General features: G+C 33.8%; 1 protein-coding gene across 9 annotated transcripts in view; it reads right to left on the bottom strand.

Moving 5' to 3' along the window:
• Positions 1-2,591: 2,591 nt before the first annotated feature.
• Positions 2,592-19,327, bottom strand: part of LOC123322743 (protein phosphatase 1 regulatory subunit 12B) — a 41,739-nt gene continuing 25,003 nt past the window's right edge. For 8 of the 9 annotated variants that reach the window (XM_044910741.1, XM_044910733.1, XM_044910736.1 and 5 more), the window contains 7 exons: positions 18,343-18,514; positions 18,092-18,213; positions 16,847-16,915; positions 8,899-9,090; positions 8,653-8,739; positions 5,411-5,509; positions 2,592-4,071 (listed from right to left, as the gene is read on the bottom strand). In XM_044910741.1, the coding sequence (XP_044766676.1) occupies positions 5,411-5,509; positions 8,653-8,739; positions 8,899-9,090; positions 16,847-16,915; positions 18,092-18,213; positions 18,343-18,514 (741 nt within the window). In that variant the 3' untranslated portion in view covers positions 2,592-4,071. The remainder of the gene's footprint in view (positions 4,072-5,410; positions 5,510-8,652; positions 8,740-8,898; positions 9,091-16,846; positions 16,916-18,091; positions 18,214-18,342; positions 18,515-19,327) is intronic. The other variant, XM_044910735.1, reaches the window with a different exon arrangement.

Here is a 19,327-nt window from a genome sequence, read left to right as displayed (position 1 = left end):
TATCTAGCTAAATCTGTGACACTATACAGGGTGGCAATTTATTAACTTGCCAGGCCAATTATGTCTCGACAAGGATGTTTTCAGAGAAAATGCCGGAAAAGATCAGTTTTTATTCGGAGGGGGATATATTTTGAGCCGAAATCTCCTCAATCCTAGGTGTGGGGCTATCACCCCTAACTTCTTAATAGAGAATAGGGGGTGAGATTGACCTCAATTGAAAGATCACTTGTCCCTCTACATGAATAATAATATGGTTTGCAAATTTTCATTGACTCCTTCAAGTAGTTACAGTTCAAGTACGAACAGGTCAATTTTTAAAGGGAGGGGGACATATTTTTTTCGAGCAAAATTGTGAGCCGAAATCTCCTTAAACCTAGGCTATCACCCCTTAATTCTTCATAGGGAATAGAGGGTGAGCTGAACCTCAATTGGAAGACAATATGTCCCTCTTCATAATACTCTTGTAATACAATTGAGGTGTAGCTCACCCTCTATTCCCTATTAAGAATTTAGGAGTGGCAGCCCCTACACCTAAGATTGAGGAGATTTTGGCTTACAATTCTGCTAGAAATATGTCCCCCTCCGAATAAAAATTGACCTGTTCCGGCATTTTCTTGAAATCATCCTTGTCGTGACATAATTGGACTGGCAAGTTTTCGAATTGTCACCGTGTACACATGTGTGGATCTCTCAAAAAGTATTGCATTCTGTCAATGTACTCAATTTTCCGAATTCCACAGATACTTTCTATTTTTAATAAAGGTAGGTCTTTTAACAAAATCGCAAAAAATCACCTAAACAAAACTATGAAGATAGTGAATTTGAAACAATAATCGATTAAATTCTGCTAATACAACCCTTAGATAGCATTCTACCGGAAAGCCTTGTGAAATACAATGTCCAAAGATTCTGGGGACTATTATACACCATTATGAATTACGTCAGGCACTAAACTATCGTTTAGTGCCGGAAATTTAAATATAATGAAAGTTTTCAACGGCATGCAGACAAGAATTGAATTCTGAAAAAAGTATCGCCCAGAACACAGGACTCGAACCCATGACACCCTGATTGCCAGTCAGATGCTCTCCCAACTGAGCTACCAAGGGGAGGTGAGAATCCATCTGCAATATCTAGAAATCACTATCCTCATTCAATTCTTGTCTGCATGCCGTTAAAAACCTGTTGGGTTTTTGAGTGGGAATGAGTATTGTCGTTGATTGAAGTATACAATACTTCAATCACCGGTATTGATGGAGACTTTGGATGCCCTAATACTTTCAATACACTGTCCAAATTATTCACCTCCCATTCATTCTTCTGTAACGCTCTCTGGGTTAATTAAATTGTCGTCTTCTTTCTCAACGTCTAATTTATTTACACAACTACTACACTAATTCATATGCAAGGACTTAATCTAATTTATTTACACATTCACTTCCACTACTTTGCACTTTGCCAGTGCTGCCACTTAGAGTAAGCTTACAAAAACTGTTGAATACCCGGTTCGAGAGCCTCCCGGCACAGGCAAGAACCGTTGCGATGTTTTCGAGCAGAGACAGGGGCGTATTCGGACGTTACACTTCAAATGGTCAGATAATTTCAAACATGTTTATGTTTACGTCTACTCTATTTCTGTTAACGTTTACCCCAATATTTGAATGTTCGTTATCGTATTTGTGTTTGGTATAATAGTGTTTCGTCGTTTTAAGGCTTGAGTATCAAGAATTTCATTGCTGACATGCCTGGAACGTGTAATTTATGGCAAATATGCTGATAAGGATGACTTCGGATGGGGGTAAACGTTTAACAAAAACATGTTGATGTTGGACACACAAAAACACAAAAATCTCCTTCGCAGCTGCGCAATGCGTTGTCTTCTCTTTCCTCTATCTATTGTTCATCCTAGACAATTTCTAGAATTTAACAAAAATAATCGCAACTGTTGACAAGTTTACAATCCAATTTAGTGAAGGTATTAAACCATTTGATGCAATGTCAACCAATTTTCACCAAATTATGAAAGCTTCATACATCTTTTATCAACCATTCATAAAAAAAAATCGAAAATACAGAAATCACAAACGTCCCCTTACTTCACGAATGTGTATTTTCTCAAATGTTGTGAGATGAAATTTATATTTTCCAAAATGATGAAATTTACTTTTTTTGAAACACTTGGGGTCCATCTATAGCTACAATTTAAGTAGCTAGGTGTAGTCTGTTGTTAGAAAGCAAGACCTCCTAACTAGATATGATAAACAAACAGGGTATAAATAAGCTTTTTGCAGAGCTTGCTTCTGTAAATGGGCAGGACACTGAAAACATTTTGTCAAAAATTGAAATTTCCCAGATGAAAAGAGCTAAATATAAGTTCTGTTCTCCAGAATCCCCTTACAAGTCATTAAGTTAGGCATATGTGAGAAAAATGAGATTTGAATAACAATTGGAAAGCCATCAATATTAAAAATAAATTTTTATTAAATGAAGCCGAATCTCCTTTACTCAATTCATCAAACTATCAAAAGAAGGTCCTTGGATTGAGCACAGTAAGAACAATTGGGGAAAGTGATGATGAAAATGTTCAGAAATTCTATCGAAGAATTTACTAGAATATAAAATCACTATTCACAGTAACTAACAGGATCTAAATGGTACAGAAAATAAATTAAATAACTATAATATTTTTCGTGAATACATTAAAAGCAAGGCACAAGTTCGATGGAATTATGCTAAAATGCAAATTTATATGTGGAAATGAAAACTGAAATAAATAAATGAGCATTAAATAATGCGAGGATATCTTCAAGGATTTTCCAACAATTAGTTTGAAAATCATTTATATATGAACAAGAGAAAAAAGCGCTGATTGAATTTAACTCCTCTCTGTCAATCATAACAAAGAAAAGGTGTAAACACAAACTGAAAGTTATTATCATTCGTCATAAAACAAATTACATTATTTTCATAATAGCACCTTTTCGCTAATGAAGTGAAATGAAAAGTTCTCTTATTGTTTTTGATTATTTTTGTCGCGACAAGACTAGATTTCCGATTATGTCGATCTCACCACTGAATAAATAACGAATATGATGTCAGTTTCTGAAAAGGGGTAATGAAATAAGTCGAGTTTTCGTTTTTCGATTTAATTAAATCAAAACAATACTTATCCAATATTGTCATTGATTCAGTGGATCTTGTGACTGAATAAAATTGTCATATTTTGTTAATACAATTAATTAAAATCGGACATGAAGCGGTACTTAAAACTAAAACAATGTACAATTTTCACAACAATATTGAAAAATTTTCGTAATCACAACAATGAAATGAATACTTAACAGTTAAATCGTTTCTAAAATATATTAAAGTTTTATTCAATATACAATACCTACAAATTTTCATGCGTTTTATCGATACATGAAGTATCCGCTGTTTATTTAATATATGGGCATTTCAAATTCCAATTGGATGAAAAAGGAAAAAATAATTCATTATTATTTTTTGTTTTCTCAAGGAAACACATGGCAATATGAAAATGACCTTGAAAATTCAACGGAGCACCAAAATATTTCTCAATCAGTTCGAAATCCACAAAAAGCAAATCATGAAAATCAAAAACTACTGTCAGCTTAACACACAGAAATAACAAACCGTACCTCTAAGAGGTTGCCTCAGAAGAAACAAAAACATACAAAGGTATAGAAAGAAGGTGTTCACAGGTGAATTCAAACCCAACAGAACAAAAATTAATTTTGTTTGGACGTATGTTCATCAGTGCATTGAATTCACTTGCTGTTCGATATGGTCATTTTTATATTTTTTTGGACAAATGCATATGATTAAATAATAAAAATATCAATAAATTAAGGAATAAAACAATAACACTAAATTACTATAACAAGGAAGAAAACGTGTAACAGAAAAGTCTTGGCATATAAATAGAAATTGGAAAAATAGAAACTAAATAGTATGTAGTCTGTGTTATTTAGACAACTTACTTATAACCCTTATTAACGCTCCATTCTCGTCTTTTAACCTCTGGTTTTCGGTTTTCAAGACATCCAAATGCTGAAAAGAAATTGCAATAATTTATTCATTACCAGATGGAATCTTCAGCACATAAAAATAGTACAATATCTAAACAATCCAAGGGTAATATTATTAATCAGATAAGTTTTCTGAAAATTCCATAACAGATGATTGGAGGATTATCGATAGTGTTTGTGATAAAGGTGTTTTCTGTTGAGACTACGGTTATTCTTTCTTCACACCTTTACAAAATTGCAATAAAATTGAAAAAAGTTATATATGAACTTTTGTTGGAATAAAAACTGTACCTATTCAATATGAGTGTCTGGAAACGCCTCAATTGAGTATAACACAAGTAGACAAGTTGTACAGCGCCAGATCAGAAATACCCTTGTACCTACATCAATTTCTGTACTTTTGTTCAAGTTTTATTTCAATATAACCAGTTGTGATAGAACACAAGTGAAGAATGAAGAAGCTGTCTCTTTGAGAAATAAACAATGACGCTATGTGAGACAATTGAGACTACCAGTGCCTGGCCGACTAGATGACGAGCATTTTCTAGGATTGATATTATTAATGTTTAACACATTATTGAACTTGCAAGTCAAATTAATGCATTTTGCACATTATAATTAACATCTTAGAAACCTTAGATGTTTGTAGTATTTTATTCTGATAGATTTCTTGAAGTTTGGCCAATAATTTTTAAATATTACCTGGTGCAATACACAAGAGTGGAATATTCAATAAATAAATCATGTTATATGTTAGAATATAAGTCTCTGGCAAACTAAAAAAATGTTAGTAATATGAGCACCTTGTTAATATCAAAAACAAAAAAAAGGATGTTATTAACGTTTAATATAAATTTATAACAAAATATCATTATTGTCATAAATCTAGGTCAATTACTCAATCAAAGGCAAGGCGATACCGATCTTTTTCACAGTTACAGAGGTTTTACATGACGAAAATGTGATTTTTTGTTGTATCCTGAGAAATCATGAAACATTAATCCGTTAATGTATCCTAATATCATGGATGAAAATTATTCTCTTTAAAATTGAATAAAAAAATTAGTTATAGAAGGTGGTATTTCTGCTGGAACAATGAAAACAAATTCGAATAAAAAAACAGAAGCTGTGTTTAGGTATCGATCATGTTCGATAATAATTAGGTATATTCTCACCTTATACTTAATTAAAGCGAGTGAGTGGTGTTAACAGTTTGTTGATATCCTCGAAATTTCTCAATCTGTTCAAGCCCTTGCAGAACCGAAAAGAAATTACGGAAAAATTCACGAAACGCTCAAAAGAGTTATTAGAAAGTAGCAGCGAAAACAAAGAAAATGCTGGCATTAATTGTTATTGATTACCTATTTTCTTGCAGACTCTGTGAGTTTATTGATGACCCGTGTTAACGACTTGTTGTCGGCCTTCAGCCGCTCGTTTTCCGATTTCAATTTTTGTAATTGCTACAACAGAATCAGACAATAGTTTTTTTTTTTCAATGGAAATATGGTGCAGTTGTGTTATGATCGAATCCATGCTGGCATTTTTTTCTAAGCTTTGCTGATTGTTGCTCAAGATTCGGAAAAAATGGTGAAAACTGTTTCTAGAAAGTTTCAAGAAATGCTGAAAACGGAATTCGCTGTTTTGATCAAAAGGGATAAGAGACTGGCCTCTTGTCGCACTAAAATTTGCATGCAAGCACGTGATCTTTACTATAGCATGTCTGAATATTATTTATTACATTTAGATTCCGGTTTTTTGCAAGCATTTTCAAAGAAATCAACAGTTCCGTCGAAAAAATGGGGAACCTAATGCAACCAAGTTTTAAATATGTATTTTTTAGGAATGTTAATTCACGATTATACAGGTAAGACTCAAAAAGACATGTAACCTATATAATATTTATATAATCATTAAAGTGATTGCCGTGATCTGAATCTTAACTGAAGTGAAATAGTGAAAACATGACATAATTTTGGAAATGCTAATCGTTAAATCGAATATTAGAACCAGAGCCATTCGTGTAGCTGGTGGTACATTCAGACGCCTTTAAAAAAAAAGGAACATGAGAAAATGCAAAGTAGATTTTGATTTGAACTATTCAAGAAAACATTTGTGAATTTTTTGTATTATATCGTTCTTAGTTTCCCAAGATTCATTTTCTTGCAATAAAGGGATAGTGAAAATTTAATTCAATGTGTGATATTTAGAACTTCGAAAACAGAAATTTTCAAATGTATTTGTAGATTACTCAAAACCTCTATACAGGGTGAGTCAACACTGATCGATCAGTCGATAGCTCTTAGAAGTTTTAGACTAGCTAGGGGAATGATTCAAACATTGACTCTATTTAGCGCATAAGCTTAAATTATGTTCGACTTTATAGGGTGGTCCGAAAGTGGTGAAACAGTATCCACCCATTTTTTCAATTTTTATAACGTCAGTCTTCTAGTAGCTTCAATATTTTATATGGTCATTCGAATGATTCTATGATAGAAAACTTAAGAAATATCCCGAAGAAATAAGTCGACGAATCTAAGCTAATAGAAGAACCAATTGAATTAATTATAAACATTTTCATTTAAATTTATTCCCCCTTTGTGCAATTACGGGGTTTTAGAATTAGATAGACGATATCTAAAGTTAATACGGCTGCGTAATTTCTGTGTAATTTTATTATTTTTACTAAAAAATGTATGTACATTTGATTTTGTTGATAGCAAAGTGAAACGAAATATTTTTCCCAAATTTTTTTCTGGAAAAGCAAGATTGCATAAAAATGTAGAAAAACATGAATTTGTGGCCAATGGTGTGTGCTGTGGAAAAAACTGAAGAGCGGTGCTTAAGTTAGCTTTTTTTGTGTGCGCCAATATTGAATACACTATTGCTATTCAGCTCTATTATGTCAGATATCTTCATCAATACCTTTTTTCTATTTTAGAGTTTGACGAAATCTTCCAAGGTCATGACAGCGATTTTTCCTTCTCTAACAAGAATAGTAATGCTAAATGTCCTCAGAAGTTTGACTCCTTAAATATTTTTCATAATTTTTATGATAGAAATGATAATTCATTTTGAAGAACTCTATCTGATTCAAACTCTGTATAGTTCTGCTCACCATTAGCATCATTAAAAGCAATTGCATCTAAGTCATACATGAGTATATGAAGGATTTCAGTACGATATAAACGTATTACTAAACTTCTATGCTCATCCTTTATATTATGAAAGATGAGACATATGTTAAAAGTTGCGCAATATAATGTTGTCGAAATATAATAAATAAAATAAAAATATTCTGATCTTATGAAAAAATAATTTCGAAGTGTTATATAGAAACTGACAATATTTGTTGTAGTTGTAATTTCCAGTCGTGATGAAAACAATAAAAAATACAGTTGCCTTAATGAAGAAAGTAATCAAAGATGATCCTACAAGGCGTTGTGTACATAATGTAAAAACGTCATTTTGTAAAGGAGGAAGAAGGCATGCCAAAGATCTCAACAAAAAAAAAGTTTTCAGCAATTTCGCACGTGTCGAGACGTGAATTTTCCATACTTTTTAACTTTTCAACATCATACCGAGCAACTTCATTATTTTTGCTGTCTTCCAAAACGAAGAACAAACTAAGATGAATTAGATATCTGATATAATATTGTTGATGAGAGGGTATGATGAATATGATATTCGATATATTGATGAACGCAAATAACCTTAATATTTGTTTTTTAGTCAAAAGGTATCCCAGATCTAGTAGGTAAGCAGCATAATTTGGTAGGGCAGTTCGAATTTATGATTTTGTTTGAAAAAATGTGCGACGTAACTGAACTAAAATCAACTAGAGAAGAATTCAATAGATTGGAGTCTTCATTTACACTTTGTCCGATCTATCTGTGTGAATCAGGAAGCTACATACATATCCAATATCCGAAATGTGCAGAAGAGAAAATAATTTCTATTTCATCCATCTATAATAATAAATTAACTGACTTATAATTTCCTGGCCTCACAGATATACTTGATTTTGGAAGACACCAAGATCAAAATAAGCCCAATAAGAAAATATTTGAATAATGTGATAAAATAAAAATTTGCTGAATTCTCATTTCAAATAATAAACTGTTTATCGCTATTCATTATAGACTCCTTTTGTACCCAATATTAATTTTTTATATTTGGCGTCTGAATTTATTTACTACCCCTTTGAAATGAAAATGTTCAATATATTATGTATACCATTTATTAACCGAATATCTGACCAGAATATTAAATGCATAACGTAGGAAAGTGTATAAACCATGTGTGAGTGGAGGATCCAGTAGCGAGTGTTTTTAGTTGTGTTATTCATTATGCAGTGATGATAATTCACTTCTCCTAATCCGATTTAATGATTTTGAGGAATTCTATAATGAGAGTTCGCTAAGGAAGGCAAAATCTGGAGTAATTTATTTATCAAGCAAATAATAAATGTAGTTTTTTTGTTAGTAAAATGTTATTGGTTTAATGAGATTAGATGATTAAAATGAAAGAAGACATTAGAGATAAGCTTTCACAAACTTCATGATGAATGTGTGAATGCTTTATTTGCATAGAATTTCAGACTTACCTTTAATTCTTCCTCCATTTCACTTAATTTCCTTTCCATCGATCTCTTCTCCCTTTTTTCTAACTCCGATAAGGAGTTTTTACTAGTCTGAAAAATATTTATTGATTTTTAAACAAACCCTTGATTAAGAGGGCCATAAAAAAAGAAATTATCCGCTACTGATATCACACAACACCCTACACTATAATCTCCAATGGTAATTTTATAGACACATCAGTATTTTCGAATTACTATTGAAATACTTACCACTAAATTCAATTTTTCTAAGGTCTGTTTTGTTTCTCGGAGTTCTTCCTCAGACTTCCTCAGTTTCTCCTTCAATCTATCGTTTTCTACGATGGCTTGTTCGTACAGTTTTTTGTAGTCAATCTCACCGTTTTCATTTCTTATATCTGACGTGCTTCCTAGGCGCGATCGACTTGACCTTTCTGTACCACTCTGTAAAAAAATATCTGTCATTAGCAGGTATAAATACACTTATGCAAGACATATCTAATTGTGTTAAATCCATCCATAGAGGGTGTTTCATAAAAAGCATTGCGAACAAATTCAGGGTATAAATCTGTGAGTTACTTCATTTGGAATCGGAAAGGTCTGTAATTTTATTTTTCCAGGGGCGGCACAGCTCATTATGAGAACTTAAAATGGCCATATCTTTTCATCAGGGTTTTCTTTCGACCTCAACAATATACTGTTAAAATATTTGTACAAGTCAAAGACTCACTCTATGCAGTGGACACCTTCGCAAGTGCATTTGGTGGTTTTCGCCACACCTTTTATTTCAGTAGACTATCTATTTTATTTAATTCTCAAGAAAGGCGTTCAACTCATTTTCAATTATTCCATCAGAAAAAATCAGCACACTTATATGCTATATTAAACTGCTCCACAAGAGTTAGGGATATCGTATTCAATCGTTTTCAAAAGTATGTAATCTTCGAGAAAATGGCTGCAAAATCATTTAAAAATCAATAACAACTTGAATCGATCCAATAAAAATCAGTATGAGACATTTCGTCGATCTGGTCGCCTTTTTTTCTGAAGTTTGGTTCTTTGCATATGCTTCATGAATGTTCTTATTTTGAAATGAAGTCAGTTTACCAACGGCTTCGATTTGAAACGAGTTTCCTGAAAATGCCAAGACGTAAATCAACAAACGCTGAGGCTAATAGGGCTATCGGAATGCTACAGGGTGGCCTACTCAGGTTGTTGTAGCGGAAAGGCTCCAAGTTAGCCAAAGTGTGATATCTCGACTTTGGAATAGGTTCAGGGAGACAGGTTTCGTGTTGGAAAGACTAAGGCTTGGTGGGCGACGAAAAACAACACCTACTCAGGATCGTTTCATCACCGTTTCGGCGAGAAGAAACTCTACATCTACGTGTAGAATGCTACGGAATACTCTTCAAAATGCAGATGGGGTCCAAGTTTCCATCGAAACCATCAGACGACGTTTGAGGGAGGTGAATCTAGGTTCTATACGTCCATTAAGAGGAATTCCATTAACACGTGAGCATAAGCGTCAAAGACTGGAATGTGCAAGGCAACATATCAATTGGAACGATCAATGGCGTAGTGTCCTTTTCACTGATGAATCCAGATATGGACGATTTTCAGATTCTCGAAGAATAAGGGTATGGACAATCCCACGCATACCCCGTAATCGTCGCTATGTCCAAGAAGTCCATCCATTCCGAGGGGGTAGTGTTATGGTATGGGCCGGGATATGTTTCAACGGGCGCACAGATCTACACATTTGTCCTGGGAATATGACCGGCTTACACTATAGTAAGCATGTCATTGACAATGTTGTGCCAAATTTCCACGCTGCTATTGGTGGAACATTTCAATTTCTAGACGATAACGCTAGACCGCACCGTGCAGCCTTAGTTGGGAATGCGCGCGAGGAGCTTAGTATTCCACATTTACCAATACCTCCGCACTCACCAGATTTAAATTGCATAGAACATGCCTGGGATATGCTCCAAAGAAGATTATATAATCATCAACCTACCCCAGAATCCTTAAATGATCTGAGAGAGCTTCTGCCCCGTTTATGGAACCAAATTCCTCAAGAAATGTTCAACATCCTCGTGTGTAGTATGCAAAGAAGATGTCAAGCTGTTATTGATGCCCATGGAGGCCATACATTGTATTGATAGTCTTGAAATGCTTGAATTCTCTGGGAATAAAATTTCGTTATTTTACTCGATTTTTCTTAATCACCCTGTATACGCTGCAGACCTACAGGCTAAAATTAATTTGCAACTTGAAATCATATTAATATGAATTTTCATCACAAAAATCTTATTTTAACTATATTTTTTTGCAATTTAAGTCAATATCCCTAACTCATGTGGAGCAGTTTATTTTTATCGAATTCGTTGAAGATTCTTTCGTTTACTCGCAAACTTACAACATAACCCTCCGAATTGAGCGAGGTCAAACTAATGGATTTCGATCCTAATCCGCCACCACTAAGGGGCCGACCTGTCCTAGAGGCCGATCTTTCTCTGTCCCTCACGCTGCTCGCTCGGCTTGTTGAAGAATCTCTCCTCGACCTTCTACCTCCGCTTTTACTGTAACTCGACGGGTAATTCGATGTCAGCACGTTGTAATTGGCGAATGCGTTGGCTGGAATTGTAATACTGGCGTAGCCGCCCCCGTTCGAGCGGTAACTGTTTTGGAAATAGGGGCTCTTATAGTTGGAAGTGTAACCTCCACCGTAGTTCGTCAGAGATGTTGTATAAGGGTTAGCTGTCGGATTTGTATAAGGCGAACTGTAGGGGTTACCGTTGCCGTAAAATCCCACGCTTCTTGGTCGGGTTGTTCCATATGAGGAACCACTACGCGTTGCCGAAGATGATCTGTGACGGTTTGGTGGTACGGGCTGATAGGACATGTTTTTTCACTTTATTGGTTCACACAAACGACTTATTCCTTGATCGATTCCATAATTCTTTGCTTGAAAATTGCCTGTGTGAAGTATACAGGGTGTCTGTAAAAAAATATGAAGGACTTAGGGAGATGATTCCTCGATGAAAATAAGCAGGGGTAGTTCCTATAATTTTTTTTCGAAATCGACCTCCCATCCAAGATACATTCTTTGGAACGCGACGACGAGTTGACAGTTTTCAATTTTTTTTACGGGTTCTAAAAAACACTGAGTCCTAAAACTATACATATTATGAAGCACTAAGAAGAAGTTACTCACACAATTTTTTTAGATCTCATAACTTTATTATTAGGTGTTTTTAAGAACCCGTAAAAAAAATTAAGAACTGTCAACTCGTCATCGCCTTCCAAAGGTTGTCCTTCGTATTTGTTCAAAGACACCCTGTAAATGTTGAAATCTTTCATTTTGTTATCCCGCATTTCCGTATTTATTGAAAAATTAATTATCTCCATATTCATACTTATCATTTTCCCACAGATTCAGACATATGAATTCAATAATCGTTTGGTTTCATTTCAATGTGTATATTCTCAACGGAAACTCATATCAAAATGGACGATAAATCCGAAAATTTTGATGTTCACCTTGAACTCAAAAATTTCAATTTTGATGGTATTGAAATAAAATATGGGTGCATTATTTCCTCAGGATAGTATTGCTCAGAATCAAAGTATACGAGCCCAATGTACTACTAAACTCAGATTAAAATAAAGACTGAATAACTTGATGTTCACTAACAAGAGTTATTTAACCTGAAGATGCTACTGTGATACCGAAACACGTGTCGTAGTTAAATAACTCATATTAATTTGATAATACCAAGTATTCAAGTTTTTAGTTTTATCTGAGTTTGTCGCGTTCAAGTCACTGGAAGGGGCCAACGTTTTAGCAGAATAAAAATTGAGTTGAAAAAATCAATTGTATGAAGAGTTATAGTTCTGGATAAGTTGACAAACGAATATGAAACTCGGTTGAATACAAGTCTTCTTATAATTCATTGAGATCATTTATTTAAGAGAATTTTGGGTTCATGTGTTTGAATGCTACCAAGGTTAAGTTTGTTTGCCAACAATATTAGAACGTTTGAATTCGGAGTTAATCTATGGGGACAGCTCACAGTTATGTTTGAATTCTTAGAAAGTTCAAGAACAACCTATAGAGAAAAAACAAATGAGACTAATTTTGAAAACGATCCTATTCTGAACAATCTATATTCAAGAAACAAAGATTTATTTTCGTGTTTCGAATGTGATAGTCAGTTTTATTCGAAAATCATGTACAGGGTGTTTACCAGACTTAAATCCAGTAGAATATTCGGCATTTTTGCATGAGTTTTCATTTTTATTCAAAACGGAAAAATATTTGAATTGAATCAATTCTTTAGAATTTCGATCAATTGGTCAGTGAATTTTTTGACAATATTTTTAAAACATATATTTTAGGATTCGAAGACACCACGGCTAATTCTACTTTTAGTGGAACCTCGATCACCGGACACCCTGTATTAGAGCGATACATAATACGGGCTGATCTCATGAGTCTTGCGTCAACTTTTCTACCCTCAAAATCGATCGGAATGAAATTTTACAGTTACTTTCCGAAAAAAGCCTGGACAGCACACGAACGTTTTTGTATTCGTTTTTCGAAATCTGAATTCTTGAAAACTTAAACTGTGACAATTTCAATAGGAGTTCTGAATTTTCTTTTGGTGCTCAATTCCGAAAGATGTTATTTAAAACTAACGCACAATTTTTCTTTTAGTACATAGAGGACATATTCACATGATTATTTTAAGGCACTTATAATTTTGATAATGAATATAATAAATTGTATTGACGAATAAAATGGACATCGACAATCCTACTAATAAAAAATTATGGTCATGAATCAAACAGCAACTCCTTATTAATTGGTACGATAAACATTGTGTTCTGTTAAACACATTGCTGCTGCAAAAAATCTGATTAGAGTCTACATCGAACGATAGAAGTGATGAAAAATTAGAAAATGAAAAGTGAAGCCCAATGGCAAAATAAAAAGATTACATTTTCATAAAAATCTTACACATTAGTACATTACCAGACCTTTTTTGAACAAAGAAATAGTACTATGTATCATATTAGAAACCGATAGAGAGATAATTAATTCTTCAAATATATCAATCACAATCCAACTAAAAATTACTATATTAAATCGATCACCACAGTCGCTCCACTTATAAATAATTTCACGTTGTTATCAATTTTTTTGCGGAAATATACGGGGAACGCTTCCAATTGGCTACACTCTTTTTTTCTCGTTTTCACAAAGCGCGTGCTACACGTGTCGTTCAAATGTCTACTGAAACACAATTTCATGAGCTATTTAAAACATCTTTAATAAGCCCACCTCTCTCTGGAGTTTCGCGTTGTGTTAGCATATTTACGTTAGATCCACGTAGAATGAGACGTCAAATTTCCACACTTCCCTATTAGGTACACCTAATTGGACCAGAATGTAAATTTGGCTGATCGTGGAGAAAAATAAATATTTATTTCGCCAAATTACCATCAGTAACAGATGTGTTAAAAATAAACGAGGAAATCCTTGGCAATGAATCGTAGGGATAAGAGAAACCACGAGAAGATGTGACGCACGGTTTATAACAATCCAAAATTTCGTTGGAGGTTATTCCCATAATTTGAAACAACTGAATGAAAAAAAATGGAATCAAATAGATAATGAACAGTTCTGATCAGTTTTCGAGAATAATCACATAAAGTATTATAATTGAATGGCTCTATTTCAACAGAAAGTTGAAACCGTTCGTTTTGTAGAAAACACAAAATATAACCCTATATACAGGATGAGTCTTTGGGCTATACGAAATAATGGAAAAACTGGAAGACGTGCGTGATATCTTGTGTTCGGAAAAAATTCATCAAATCAATAAAAAACTACATTCCAAAATTCATTTCATTCGATAAAACCGCATTTTTTATGGTTTTTCAACAGCCTGTTCCTTTTAAATCGAGCCGATCCGGAAAAAACGATAAAAGAAAAAAGTGTTTCTTTTAACCTCAAGAATCTGCTGTTAATATATCTGGACGAGTCAAAGACTCACCCTATATATTAAATCATAACAATGCTTGGTAAGTAACTTTTCGTTATGTCTTGATGGCCTTGAAATGGTTAAAATCAGTTTATTCCTCTATACCTCAATTCCGAAGTGATAAATGATGTTTCTTTAATTGCATAAATAACATGCTTCGTATCAAGTGGTCATAATGATGAAAACCGATTTCAGCGATTCCACCCGGAGTCCGCATTATTTGTAAACACGTCATTCAGACTAACCGGAGTTCACTAATTTACACAAGCAAGAAAACACGTCTTCTTTCTATTAATAAAATCGTTGCACTAAATGAGAACATTTATAAATATATAAATTTCACGATCTATATTTAGAGACATTCACGAACATTGTGAAGTAAATCTCTTGTGTCGTATTCAAGGTAGTTTCAATATATAATTCGGAATTAAGAGTAGTCATATTTTCGAACAAACTACCTATAATGTATTTTTCGCACTTCAACTTCGAAGCTGTTCAAGGATAACGGACTGGATTAAACGCTAGCCAGATTGCAGCGTCAGCTAAATATTGCATCCATTTATCATGAGTGCGATGATTTATTGATATTTTCATAATGCGGAACGAGGAGTATACAGTACTCCTACCAGATACCAGTCGAACATCTCGGAAATATTAAATTGGAGAAACAAACAACAATGCTAGCTAGTAATGCACAAGCGTAGGAAATCCCAGAGAAGTTGAAAACATCTAAACACAACTGCAGACCGATTTCGGGATCATTGTCCCTCATCAGTACAGTGTAGTGTCAGATACCTCAACCTCAATACATTATTCTATGAATAAAGTAGACATAGAATACTTCAATGCATTGTAATAGTAAAAGTCATACAATGAGATGAATTTTCAAAATTTTTTTGCTCTAGTGGACATTTTTGTGGTTTCATAGAATTCTATCAAAAATGGGAATTTCACTAAAATGGTGATTTAGCCTTGAGTATAGAAGTAATATTATACATATATTTTCGAAAAGCTATTTTTTTTTCCACCCTTACGGCCGGTTTCAGAATAAAACCTAAAGTCCCTTTAATTTTAAACTTCCCCTAACCCTACTAAAAATGATAGGAAGCCTTAAGCTTAAAGTGACTTTAAATTTCATTATGAAACTGGACGTTAGTACGAGATAATAAAATTGAAGTTTTAATCGTTTTAAGATTAAGATTTTTAAGAAGTTATGGTACAAAATTTCAAATTTGGTTATATCTTCAAGACAAATGAAGATATCGTGAAACGGTTTCACTGATGGACTTTCAACGTTTTCAATTATCCAGATCGGAAGTACCAGAAACAGCTAAAATCAAGCAATTCGAGAGACCCTGTATATTTACCGTGTCCGTTCGCCACCTAAGGCACAGCATACCCAACAATAGTGGCTCTGTATGGATTAAAAAAATTCCATCTCTAACAGCGAGTTTCATGAAACTTTGATTGTCCGATCAACGATTTGACAGAAACTTGATTTCGAAAGCAACAGCAACAGAGAATTCTCTACAAAATTCTCGCAAGAAAAGGGCGGAGACTATTTAGTACGCAACTGAACAGAGAATTCTACCGAAAGTGCGTATGTAACGGTACATAATTCACGGCGCATGAAATCTCGAGTAAATTTTCTAGAGAATTCTCGGCTGTTGCAAACGGGCTCAACACAGAATCACTGAAACCTTTTTATTCTGAATATATTGAAGAAGTAGCAATCCAGAATTGTTGAATGAACATATGAACATCGTAATTTGATGCGAGAATGATATTTTGAATGATCATGACCGACTTATCGATTGAAAACAAATTGACGTCTATTCTTCAATCAACCGTTGATTCCCCGATCAAGCTTTGTGAAACCGTTTTGTGTAAATATAGTTTTCGTATTTTCAATAAATATTGATCGATGGGATTTGAATCAAGCTATGTGACTGGGAACTTCTGTCATTTCAGATGGCTGAAACGTATTGATCTCCAGGACCATATTAATATTCGTAAGGAATGATATTTTCGATCTAAATCAATGTCACACCATCAGGTAAAAACCCGATGGGGTGAAAAGAGCCTAGGGGACATAAGGGTGCCCACTAACATAAAACCCACAATGATAAACACACCCAATAAGCTCTTACCTCGTGGTTTACTGCAGGATTCGATTCAAAATCGCCTCCAGCTGTAGGTTCTTTGTCTTGATCCAAGTCCTGTAAAATAATTGGAAAATTACCAACTACATTCGGTTGTTAACAAAGATATCATGTGTTATTCAGTCTTCTACTTCGTTTCCTTGATAGAATCAGAAAAAAAAAGAAACCATCAAATTTTTTCAAGCCATGGAAGAATGTAACCTATGTTTATACTGTCATCGTGTCAAACATAAATCTTTACACTGGTGTTTCTTATAAACTCCCTGTACAAGGAGTGTCAAAAAGAGAAAATAATTTCTTCAAACCGGTTTTTTGGCAACAGAATGCCTAACCACGAGAGGGAGGGTGTCCATTTTGTGCCATCCTCTACAGACTTTGGCACAGTTAGTCCGAAGTTCATGTTACTCGAAAAAAGACACACAGGCGGACAGGCGGTAGGTATGTACAGGGAGGACAAAATTCGTTGTCCACCGAGGAGATCTCGAGAAGTAGAAGAAAAAATATGACACATTTCCGAGCTCTTTTTCAGAGAAACGATAATGGTGAAAACCATAGCCTCCTACGATTCTTCGTTTTTGAGTTATTAGCAAAAAATTAGATTTCGACAATTTCGAAATGTTCTCGTAACTTTTTTGTCTTTGAAGTAACAGATCTGAAACTCGAACCTTCTACAGACACTTTTTTTACGTAGAATTCAGTAACGAGCTCAAAACATTTTTTCATTTCGAATCATAAGGCGAACGTTTTTTTAAATGAAAAATTTTATTTATCTTTATTTTTCAATTGAAAAAATATCTTTTGTCAGCATATTCTACGTATAAAAGAGCCTAAGAAGGTTCAAGTTTCAGAGCTGTAACTTCAAAGACAAAAAAGTTATGAGAACTATTGGAATTGTCAAAAACTAATTTTTTCCTAATAAAGAATCGTAGCACGCTACGGTTATCACCATTCTTCGTTTCTCTGAAAAAGAGCTCGGAAATGTTCTATCCATTTCCTTCTAGCTCTTATAGTTCTCGAGATCCCCTTTTGCCTACCCTTCATACATAAATGTACTCAAGCAAACTTGTTTTGTTGGATTGCAATTTCTTGCAAATGTTATTCTTTCAGTCCCAGGCTACCATCTCAATAATAATAAAATCAATTTTATTTCCATCGAAATTTTGATTTGACACACAAGTGAAACCTCATTCTTTATAAGTGTAATGAGTTTATTCTGGAGTAACTAGTACCTACTTCAACATCAAACTGCACTACTCCTGTTGATCTTCTCTTTGGCCTCCTTCTTCTCTGTATAGCTGCCTGTGTTGCTAATGTTGCTTGTTGAGCGTTTCTCAATTCATTTTCTTTATCTTGTTCTGAAAAAAATTATTTTTGAATAATTCAGAATTGGCACTTCATAATATCAGCTTAAAAAACATAATTAGTACCTACTAATGTTGGTTGGACTGGCTACTATATTCATACTGCACAAACAAAGTTATTACCTTTTTCTTCTTGTACTTTAGGCTTCCTCAACGATAGTGTGATGGTAGTTTCCGCAGAATCGATAGGTGGCGCTGAAGAAGGCCTAGGATTCGTGTTTGGATTGATAGTTCTGCGCATAAAGGACGGAGTGCTAGGTGCTTCTGGTGGTTTCGAAGCATCTTCAAGTTTAAACTGCGAAAAATATGATACGTTGAGGATCATTATCGAAATTTCGATAAGAAGGATTTACAACTCCAACAAAAATTTGAGTTCGCATATTCGATCTGTGATAGTCATTTTCGAATGGACTGAATGAAAAAAATATATCAGAAAGGAGAATATATTATTGATAAGTTCTCCGTGATTTTTCAAATTAAATCTAACACTTTCAATGGAAAAGATTTAGAATAAAAATTAATCGAATTACGAATAAAACCATCAAGTAGGCCACTGAAACATTTTTTCCGGCAATATCCTCCTCCTTGAGAATTGATGAGATGGAATACATTAATGTTGAAAATAAATTGAACATTTTCAAAAATTACCTTTATTAAAAAAATATATATTTATAATAAATTTACAAAAATAGGTCAGACCTTAAACTAACGCATATACACTTGATAAATTATAGACAGAAATCTATTAGAAAAATATGATATATTGATTTCACTCTAAAATTCAAAGATTCAATTCAAAATGAAGAGTTAGTCAAGTTGAACATATCACAGATGAAAATCAGATCAGATAATTTTGGTAAGTGTTTTTCCATAATTCCTCATATTGGGTTAGAATATTAAGTGCAATTATATTCGAATTATTATTTTCTAATTCTCAACAATAAACTATATACAAAAAAATGTAAAGCAAAACAACAAAACCATAGAAAGCAAACAAAAAAGAACAATACCTCAATGATTAACAATGAATGGGACATGCAAAATCACGAAAAAAACGCCAGAACCTCCCGGGGGTGTTAATGTTCAATTCCAAAGAACTCTAATTGGA

This window comes from Coccinella septempunctata, chromosome 1, assembly GCF_907165205.1.
Source record: "Coccinella septempunctata chromosome 1, icCocSept1.1, whole genome shotgun sequence".
NCBI classification, from domain to species: domain Eukaryota; kingdom Metazoa; phylum Arthropoda; class Insecta; order Coleoptera; family Coccinellidae; genus Coccinella; species Coccinella septempunctata.
This window is presented reverse-complemented; position numbering and strand designations above follow the sequence as displayed.